This window comes from Vitis riparia, chromosome 11 (genome assembly GCF_004353265.1).
Source record: "Vitis riparia cultivar Riparia Gloire de Montpellier isolate 1030 chromosome 11, EGFV_Vit.rip_1.0, whole genome shotgun sequence".
Classification (NCBI taxonomy): domain Eukaryota; kingdom Viridiplantae; phylum Streptophyta; class Magnoliopsida; order Vitales; family Vitaceae; genus Vitis; species Vitis riparia.
This window is the reverse complement of record NC_048441.1, coordinates 14728663-14739590: the sequence shown is the minus strand read 5'-3', so window position 1 is coordinate 14739590 and position 10928 is coordinate 14728663. Positions and strand designations below refer to the sequence as shown.

The 10928-nt window shown below is 33.2% G+C and overlaps 1 protein-coding gene across 2 annotated transcripts; it reads right to left on the bottom strand.

Moving 5' to 3' along the window:
* Positions 1 to 2260: 2260 nt before the first annotated feature.
* Positions 2261 to 10091, bottom strand: LOC117925037 (BRAP2 RING ZnF UBP domain-containing protein 1). Of its 2 annotated transcripts, none has more exons than XM_034843844.1 (11): positions 9760 to 10091; positions 9167 to 9284; positions 8971 to 9085; positions 8656 to 8753; positions 6225 to 6331; positions 5821 to 6070; positions 5507 to 5560; positions 3378 to 3521; positions 3141 to 3205; positions 2729 to 2783; positions 2261 to 2641 (listed from the first exon to the last, which is right to left on the bottom strand). In XM_034843844.1, exons 1-11 carry the CDS (start codon positions 10014 to 10016, stop codon positions 2483 to 2485), a joined length of 1422 nt encoding a protein of 473 aa, XP_034699735.1. In that variant the 5' UTR covers positions 10017 to 10091; the 3' UTR covers positions 2261 to 2482. The 2 variants fall into 2 exon arrangements, with proteins under 2 accessions (XP_034699735.1, XP_034699737.1); XM_034843846.1 differs by having other exon boundaries at positions 9176 to 9284; positions 9760 to 10090.
* Positions 10092 to 10928: the final 837 nt, after the last annotated feature.

The following is a 10928-nucleotide window of genomic DNA, read 5'->3' as shown; positions in this document are numbered from 1 at the left end:
TAAACATGGGTATTTTGATATAAGGAGGAACCCATGTAAACCATCTAAATGTGAGGACCCAAAAGACAGTAATTGGATTAAGTTGATATTTGTTGAGGTAGTTAATATTCATGTCAACTGGAAACTTCTTTTTAATAAACCCTTGGTTTGATCCTAAGTTGCAAACATAAGTTCAAAGCGGAGTTGAGCTTGAGAGAAATTAAAAAAAAAAAATTCTTGGTGAATTTCTACTCTTGGAGTTTTCTTTCCTTTAATTTTCTAATTTTTAAGTTCCCTTCCCTCTTTCATTTTGAAAGTTTTTCCAACTAACATTCACACCCCAAAAACCATACCCCTAGACTTGTTAAATTTTAAGTTTCTTGTGAAAATAACTTTAACTACTATACAATTGTTAGCTTTTTTATATTTTATTCAAGAATTAGAAATTCTAACAATAAATCTGGTTTAAACCCTTTTCATAAATCTTTATCACAAAATCATTTACTTTAAATTCTTTAAACCAAACATGTTGAACCATTCCACCATGAGCTTAGCCCATTCTCGCATCGTATTTTGTGTCTTACACCCTAACTCCTTATAGTTATTGCCACTTGTAATAACTTGCTTATCAGGTGACTCGCACCCTAAGTAGTGTAATTGAGCCAAAGTAGGCTCCATAGTCAACAAATGTTTCTAAGCACCTGCATAGAGGCATGATTAGTTCCACAAATCTCACCACATTCACCTTAGTAAACTCCTTCTAGTTGTACCAAAATATAAGATTGAGTACAACTTAACCATACATCAACTGACAATTATCTCAAAACCATAAAATATACACCATATTATTAAATAAGAAATTAAAATCTAAGTATATGTCAAACTTATAAAATATATCATTGTTTACTAATTTAACATAAATGAGAAGGTCAAACTCAAGTTTTAACATTTAAAGATATTTTAACAATTAAGCAAAAATGACAAACTTATTAATGTAATATAATTTTAAAATGACATAAAATAGTAACAACAATATAAAATGTAGAAATTCTTATATAAAAAAAATATAAACTTGTCTTATATCCTTAAAAATTACTTTAAATTTTTTTTAAATTTGAAATAGTAAAACTTTTTTCGGTTAATTTCATTGAGACCCCTCGAGGTTGAATGTAAAAATACATTAAGTCATCACAAGCTTTAAGTTTCGTCAGTTAATACCCTTATAAATGTATTTCATATATAAATTTTATTTTTTTAAAAAAATAAAATTTAACTATTAGAGAATTGTTAAACACTTTTATTTAAAATCTCTTTAAAAAATAAATAGAATAAATTTATAAGGTCAGGTGTTAATTGACGAAATTTAAAATTTGTGATGGTTAAGTGTATTTACACTAAACCTAAGTAGGTTTCAATGAAATTAACCCGAATTATATATTAATAACTATTATTTTCTATTTTTGAAAAACTAAAAGCATAAAGTGTATCCAAATGCATACTTATGCTATATTTCATTCCGAAAAATACTAAAAAAATTAAGAAAAATAATTATAATTGGTTTTGTTATGAAAAATAGTAAAGAATTAAAATTAGTTAAAAATATTTATACATTTTCAGAATTTTTATGTCCAAAAGTTGAAATAAGTTAAATAAATTTAAAATAAGATATAAAAGTACTTTGTTAATTTTAAATTTATTTTTATGTTTTGTCATTTTTTTCTTCCTTTACTTTGCTCTTTATTTTCTCTTATATTTTTTCTTAAATTTTCTAAGAATCAAACAAGTGATTGTTTTTTACTTGTCATTTTTATTTCTAAATAAAAAATAAAATAATAAACAATATAATTATAAAAAAAAAAAAATAACGCTAGTCTACTAACCTTTGGGTTGATACCCTAACCCATTTAAACCGTAACCCCACCAACCGAGACCACGACTTTTGTTGAAAACTCTCTCGAACCAAACAGGGCCAAAATTTTCCCTATTTTCCATTTGGATTGCCTCCATTTCTGCCCATTCTATTCATCCTGCCCACAAAAAGACCTCCTTTCTTCACATGTCTACAAGGTTTCCATCTTTTAGCTTCCTCACGTTGTCACAATTTAACAACGTTAACTGCAGCAAAAATAACGACCAATTTCCTCGAAAATAAGCAACAGAAACCCCCCTTGTTGTAACCTTTTTGTTTAAATTTTGGGACTGCAAAATCTTGTTCAACTGGATCATTTGGAGTTAACAATAAGAATCAGGGCTGTCATGGTTCTTCAAAAACTAGAGTGAATGATACGAGTAACATCATCTTTAGTATACTAGATTTTTGCTTCAAGAACAAGAAGGTGCTTTTGCTTCCTAAATTTTCCAACAGCAATATATCATTTAAAAACATCACTGAAAAACATGTAATGACTGCCCTTATTAAGGGTACATAACATGGGCCGCAGATTCTTTAGCCAAACAAGCATTCATGCTAACTGTACACAATATGAGAGAGAGGAGGAACCGTCTAATGTCGTCTTCGGTTTGATTTTGAGTGCCTTTTGGTGTTGGTTGAAGAAGATTGGTTTGAAGGTACTGGTAAGAGTGTTCCCCCCTTGATGTCATTAGAATCAGTCATGTGATGGAGTGTTTTTTGGGCTTCAATGTAAACTGTAAGATCCCTAATCTGTAACCACCACCATTTGTAATTTGGTGAAAACCAACATTGCAGTTAGTTTAATGCAAGCATAAAGTCGAGAAGAAATTGCACTACCTGTTCTTCCAAATCAAGTATCTTTTCATCCTTAGACTTTATTGCCAAAATTTCCCTGCAAGAAAATAGGGATAAAGGAAAATTTAGTTTTTAAGGTACCAGTTAGCTAGATTCCAGAACCCGTGACAAGCATAAGACTTGGCATGAGCATAAAACATGGCATTCATCTCATCGCCTGTGATATGCACTAACAATACAAGTAACAGTCAGATGTTCCATTTGAACATGCACGTCTATGGAAAGCTGTGTTCCCTGATTAAAGTTGAACTAGATGCTTACTCCCTTTCACCTCTCTGCTGATCAAGTTCCAGATTATAGCAAATTTGAATAGCCCTAACTAACCCATCCAATATCGGGATCCAGATGAGAAACCATTCTAGTTTTCATTTGCAAGGGTGGAAAGACTATGTACCTCTCTTCAATTTCCTTGACCTTTTTCCGACAAAGATCTTGGTTCTTTATAAGTTTCTGATTGATCTAAGGACAGAAACAAATGAGGAAAAAAAAATTTCTATCAGGGGAATCAATTGCAAAGCACCATACAAAAGCAGAAAAACTTTGACATGGTAATGTAAATAATTTATTGCCAAACCTACTGTAAAATACCCGAACACCACAAACTTGAACTAGAAGCAAAAACAAAACTTACATCTGAGACAGCCTTTTTTTCCTCCAAACATTTTTCCAGTTCATTCTGGATATCCTGCATTTTCGAAGTCACAGCTTTCTCCACTGCTTCTAAAACAGAACTCTCCCTCTTAGCTTTGGCTTCCAAAAGTAGAGATTCATAATACTGGAAGAAAACAAGGGTAAGACTAAACTGCTTGCAAGAGATTTCAGTTACTGAAGAGGAAACACGGTGCAAAACCAGAATTTCTTAGTGTTAGTGAGCTACATTAGCTAGATAGGTTGGCAATTTTGCTCCAAATCAGCATAGGTCCAAATCTATGTATTTCCATAGGACTTATCACCTTCAAAGCTGAGGCACAAAAATGTATTCAAACATAAGGTGAGTATGTGGTTAGATTATGTGGTTAGGACATTGTGGTAGGCAAATGCCAATGTGGAGATCATCAAAAGAACGAGGCAATGAGCGTGAGAATCCAGACAAAATGAAAAAAGAAAGGGGTAAGAATCTCAAGCACCCCTACAGGTTGTGCAAATGCCAGAGAAATTTGTTTAAAATATTAATTATTCTTGAAAAAAATTCAGCCCGTTCTGGTGCATTCTAATCCAACTTATATATATATATAGGGTGCAATTTCATTTTTGAAAGCATCTTCCACTGGGTTGAGCTCATCTTCATTCTTTTGTGGCCTCAGGTCAAGGTGGATACAGTTGATTGTCACAAACTGATACAATAGGAATTAAAAGTCTCAACTTTATATGTTGCACAACTTCTACCTTTCTTGAGCTTACATCTTAGTCCCATGACAGTGACTAGCTGGTCAGTGATAATAAGCTTTACTCTTTGGTGCAACATAGATGAGCCTTACAGGGAAGGGCCCTGTTGGATGGAACCAAAGTATTCCCAATAGGAAGAAAAAGCCTCTCAGATAAAAACTTGGTCTGGCATCAACCTGATTGTTCTGGCCATCGTCTTTTGCTAGGTTTTTGTATACTGCTTTCTCTTTTCATTTAACCTATAGTTTCAATATTGGCATGTGCGCCTATTAGTTATATTGTCATTATCTCTACTAGGATCGCCTAAAACTCTCGCAGACACTTCAAAAGTACAGTGGTTGACAGTCAGGTCATAACAGGATAAGAAACCAATGTTGATACCACCTGGGTCCCTTTTCAAAGAGTTTGCATAGCTAGTTGATCACTCATTTTGTAGGGAAGTTCATCTTTGCAGGAATTTAGGATTCTTGAACTTACTAAATGTTCCTTTTCACAAATCATTCCTTTTTATGATTGAGGATTTGGTAAACCTAGGATGATTGTTCGAGGAGAGGGTGAATCTCTAGATTGTGGTTTAGCAAAGCTTGGACTTGGTTGTAACATATTTTCTTTTTATCACATCCCCTCAGCAAAGTGTTGAGGAGTCGATGAAGGAGCACGAGGTGCTGCCTTGAGGACATAAAAATAAAGCGTAGGTGCCCTGACCAAAGTAAGTCCCTTCGGAGAGGTAGCTTTTGGGTTTAGGTAAATCTGTGTACCTGCTTTTCAAAATCAATAGATTTGCTCTATGGTCAAGTGGACCCTCGGTTTTAAACCCACAATGATCTTGAAAGAGGTCCTACCACTGGTTTCCATGTATATTGTGGGTTCTATTTGTGTGAAATTGAATTTCTCAATTCATTCTTATATTTGAGAAAAAAATGAATGAAAATTGAATATTAGGAATAAAAAGTTCTAATAAATATTTAATATTTGGGCCTAATTAACTATTCAACCCCCTCTAAGTAGTTTCAGAAACCAAGAACTCAACTTTCACATAGCATCATGAGTTGGATTTTTTTTAAAAAAAACTGGTATAGTGTTTAATAATCTAATATTGAAATTCTCATTCTATGAAATTGCTTACCTGGGAGTGACGCTACCAAACAGTGAACTAATGGTTGACATGCTACATCAATAATGTTGCCTCACCACAGATCTATGATCACATAATTGGAAGGAAGCAAAATACATACTCTAGGATTTCATAAAGTGGTGGAAGAGTTTTAATAATTACCCAGAAACAATATGAATGAATATCAAATACATTAACAATAAAGAAAAGGAGGGAAAGAGAACAGAATACAGGCTGCGTGAGGAAATGCATCTACTTACTTGTCTTTGAGTTTTCATCTCAGTTGCAAGAAGATGGTTGTATTCATCCACAATCTGTTAGCAACAATGACAAATCAACTTGTTTTATCCCAATAGTAAACATTACAGGATAGAAAGTAACATAAATCACTCTAATGCGCATCACATAAAGTAGCATTCAAGTTAAGACATAATGAAAAGTTAGTCAACCTCAGCCCCAACCAACCAAGTTGTACCAGACAAGTGAATTAGTTGTCAGGATTTTGATCATTTACCATAAACTTCAATAAGTAAAGATCCAGATAAGGTTATCAGGAAAAAGAAAGAGCACATACTGCTTCAACTTTGCTGCTGAAAAGGGCTGTACTAATTCCAGAATCATCTGTACACCCGTATGTACCACAATCTCCTTCAGTTGACATACAGCGAGAGTCCATCATTGCCAACTTGCCATCAGCTTTTGACTGGTTTAATCGATGAACAAAACTATCACCAACATAATCCCAAACCTGCTGTTTTTCTAAATCAAGGGAATAGGAATGATGCGCATCTTTCCAGTGTCTAATAGCATGGCCTTCTTTATATCTAAACCCAGCAAAAAGCTTCAATAAGTAGAAATTCAAAGGGAGAGAAAGTATAGCAGAGAATCAAATGAACAATAACTACAGAATATGTTGGTACCATTCAGAAACAGAAATTAGCAGTCACAATAGGAAGCGGAACAAACATTAATGTTTACCTTCCGCATCCTGCAAAACCACATATCATGCAAACCCAAAGATTTTCTGATGTTCCACAAACAAAGCATGTAGGTTTCTCATCCTGCTGCTGACAAAATTGGCAGACCTGATGGCATATAAACATTAAAACGAAACCTCTACATAGTTTTTCCAATATCCAACCACATTCATGAAGTCATATTACATTCAAATGCTTTTCAGACAACACAGATGTATGGACAACTGATGTCAGGATAAAACATAAAAAAATTGAATATTCACTAATTTTCCACATAATAGTACAGTTCCTCTGATTCTGAAGTAACCACATTATATACATGCACATTCTGGTGCTCAATATTCTGGTAGAACACCTTTGACATTTCTTTCTCTTTTCTTTCCTAAAGACTTGATAACTTATGCTATTCACTTCTCTTGCAGCAAAACTCTATCTGACAACATATGTGTACAATTTGATTCCTAAGAAACTCCATTTTGTGGTAGAATATAAAGTTCAATGTCCATTTGGATACACTTCTTGTTTTTTGTTTTTAAATATAGAAAGTTCGATATGAAAAATAGAAACTTTTATACAAAAGGTTATTTATTTATTTACTTTGATAAGTAAATAAGATATTATAAAATGAGCTCTAAGAAAGGGGCACAACCCTATGTATATGGACATATAAAGGGAATAAAATAAAATAAAGAAACTCCTTACACCTTTAGTACCACCCAAATACACAATAAAATTTACCGAAGAAAGGCTTGCACCTCCTACCAATTTACTAGTCCATTCAGAGAAAGAATTGACCATTCCAAGCCATCAAAGGTTCCTTTACCATGTTCCTTCCAAATGCACCCAAATAAGCATACTATGGCAACATGCATACTTTCCTTTTCCACTAACCCACAATCCCTCCACACAAACCACCCAAAATATCCTTATTGACTCAGGAAGCACCCAAGAAATATCAAAGGTTGAAAACAGTAAATATCATAAATTGGTAGCTTAACATAGTATTCAAGTTTTGATTAACTAGAGATCTAGAGTTTGAGCTTCTCCATCAGTCCATTCCTTTATCCATCTGTAATCCATGATGTCATTTACCTCTCCATATGCAGGTATGAAACTGCCTGTTTGGGGATGAGATGTATATGTTGGCCCACTACTGATGTTGTTGCTCCTCTTCCCTCTGAACACAAACCACCTTCATCTTCCCCAAACTTATTACATCTCATCTCTATCCATAGAAAAGCTTGCTTCCTTATGCTCAAAAAATATTCTTTTTGCATCTTTTTCTAACCTTTGTTGGATTTGATATTGGTGCTACAATTGCTGACATAAGATACACAGGTACCAAGGTTTGAATAAAGAGGAGTTGTCAAGATCAATCTGTGATACAATGAAGCTGCAGTTTCTCGAAGTCATTTCCATATATTTACTGAAGAAACATTATACCTACATCTGTTAGGGTTACATCCAACATTAGAAGGTCATTTGGTGTAGCAGTTTGAAATACTTCATGCTGCCAAAGTACTCTAGCACTGTTTTGCCTACACACAAGAACACCTTGGGTAGAGGAGGTAAAAAAATTCCCTGAAAGGGTTTCTGAACTTAGAAAGGTTCTCATTTGGTGGCCACCTTTTCCCTACACCCCACACCTTCTCTCAAATAAGCACTTAGCCAAAAGTTATAGTTGCATCAAAAAGACCATAAGCCTAAAAATTAATTTCCATTTGGCCATCCAAACAGAATCCACAGATCATCTAGTTATGCTTACTCCTAGCAATATATGCGAGGGATGGAAGGAAGCAGGCCAAACATCGCACTAACCCAACTAATGAACAAGAGGATGAAAAGGAATGGTAGTAGGTTTTTTCACTTCCAGAAAATAGAGTAATCGTATTGGAGCTTAAAAGTCCCACCAAACTGGTAAAACAACAAGGGCTCGTGCAATGTGTAATAAACATAACACCCCAGCCAATACAAATAAATAAATAAATAAATAAAAATAAATGAAAATAAAAAATAGAATATATCATTTTCAAAATCTTCAAGCATTCAACAGATCAATTGATCTGCAATATTATTGAAGTTGTTTAAACCACTACACGCTTGACAGATACCAAAAAGAAAAAGCTCATGTTCAGTACAATTAATAATATTCTCGGTCAACCACAGTCCCATATTTAGAACACAAATTGAAAAACCTGGATTTTATTTTTTTTTTTTTCTTGATAGGTAAATTGAAAACCCTGGAATTTCAAAGTATCAAGAACTGAAATTACGTGTGTAGCCGCATGCAGATTAAAGCACTACATGCTAGCTCAGCAAGTATATTAAAGTTCATCATCGGTGTGCTATCAACAACTTCAACCAACCAAAACGCCAAATCTATTATATGAACACAAAACTAAAACTTTCAATGACATTAATGAATTGCATACCTGACAAGACAAATTGGTCCATTTTGAAATGCAAGGACATTGAAATGAGTGGTCACAAAGCGTATTCAGTATTCCACTGGTGTCTTGGTCCAATCTCTCTAACATCCAAAATAAATTAAAAGAATCATTGTAAAACTACAATTCACAATATTTTTGTCATTCCACATAAAAATAAACATAAATGCAAAATGAAATGCATAGAAAAATAATTAATTAATTAAAAACTTGTGAATGGCCAAAACCTCTGTTTCTTTCTTTTTTTTTTCTTTTTTTTTGCTCCAAACAAAAATTAAGATAAATTAGAGAGTGACCAACCAAGACAGACTGGACAAGTGGGTAACTCTGTGAACCCAGATGGAGGTGTACAGGCGAAGTCTGCCGATTCAGTGTATTCTGCTGATAGCATAAACAGAAGATGGCATACCTCAGCCTGAAATCTCAACATTAAACACAAAGACCTGTGATTGATAGTTGAACAATTGTACATGCAAATTTGAATCTAACAAGAGACCTCATCTACCTCCCCAGGTGAAAACCGCTTCCCATTGAAAATGCAATAAAAAGCATCCGCATATAACTGATTAATAAATTTGATTACAACACTGTACCGATCCTCCACAGCATCGTTTCTGCAATTCAATCCAAAGACATTGACTTAGGGTTCTTGGATGCAGTTTTTTTAAAATATTATTCTTTTTTTTTAATTTGAGGGGAAAAAAAAAAAACAGGATTTTATTAATAAACCAAAAAAGGGCAAAAAAAACACTAACTTAGAAATCAATGAAACATTTAAAAGTAACTCTTGCTCTCGAGAGTTAAATAACCTTTGAAATCCTTTAATACCTAATCAACACGCTTTGATCGAAAAACTGCTATAAAAAATAACAGTCACCAGAATTATCTTAATTTAATTTATCATAAAGCTAAAATCAGCGCTCTGTTTGGTGGCCCAGAATATTGATTAACGCTCTGTTTGATTACCATTTCTTTTGTTACCGCCGCGTATGTGAGACTTCAAATTAAATTTTCTATTACATCTTTCTAAGGTTTCTCAGCCACCAAACAGAGATTGTATATCCAAGGAAAAAAAATGAAGGAACGAACCTGATGACGAGGAGCTCAGAGACCTCATCGATGTGGGAGCCACAGAAGCGTATGAAATCATCGGAAGAGAGGTAGTTGGGGACAGCGACAACGAAGAGGAGAGTGGTTCGAGAGGTAGTGCGTGGCAAGGCGGTGGCGAGTGAGAGGCTGCGGAAGAGATGGACCATGCCTCTGCGCTCGCCCAAGTTAGGGTTAGGGTTTGAGGAGATGGAGAGAGGGTGGTTGTCGTCCACTGAGTGGACTCGGAGGGCGAACATGGCGCCCGGGTTGAATCAAGACAAACTCCGTTGCGCCAAAATGAAGTTTTAAAACGACCTCGGCGGTTTTTAAGTAGACATCCTGGTAATGGCGGTTTGTAGCTTTAGCAGGTAAAACACAATGACTCAAAATGGAAATTGAAAATTAATAAATAAATTTAATACTAATAAATTATTATTTTTTTATTTAATTTTAATTATGTTTGACTTTTATCGTTTTTTTTTTTTTTTTTGATAAATTAAACATAAATTTAATTTATTTTTTAAAAATAATTATACTCTTACGTTGAAGTAGTATCCAAGTCTTTGGTTATATGTAGCCCCAAGCATCTTCTCTCACCTGTGGTCACATTCAGCAACCCTTGAAAAGACACTCGAGATATTGAAGATAGCATGAAGAAACAAGCCAGGTACAATTACAAAGTTGGAATCTCTTTTCAGGGAGTGTTGGAAAAATCAATTTATTAATTTAATATAATTTAATAATTTAATTTAAGTTATTAAACATATTAAGCATATTTAGAGTGTTTAATAAAATTAAATATTTATTACTTAATAATTTAAGTTGATTTTAATTTAAATTATATTTAAGTTATTAACTTATTATTTAATTTTTGTTTTAAGTACCAAGTTGTTTAATAAAATTAATTTAAATTTTATTTTAAATTATCAAATTGATATATTTATTCTCATAAATTATACTTATGATAAAAAAAATTAAATACCAAAAAGGGTGTAGAATAGTAAAAGAAATTATAAAGATAATTAGGACAAATGAGAATAAAAATATAAAAAATATATATAAATTTAACCATTAAATAATTATTTTTATTTATTATTTAAAATTACTTTTTACTTTAAATCTTATCATTAAATTATTTTACCAAATATTATTAATTTACTTGATAACTT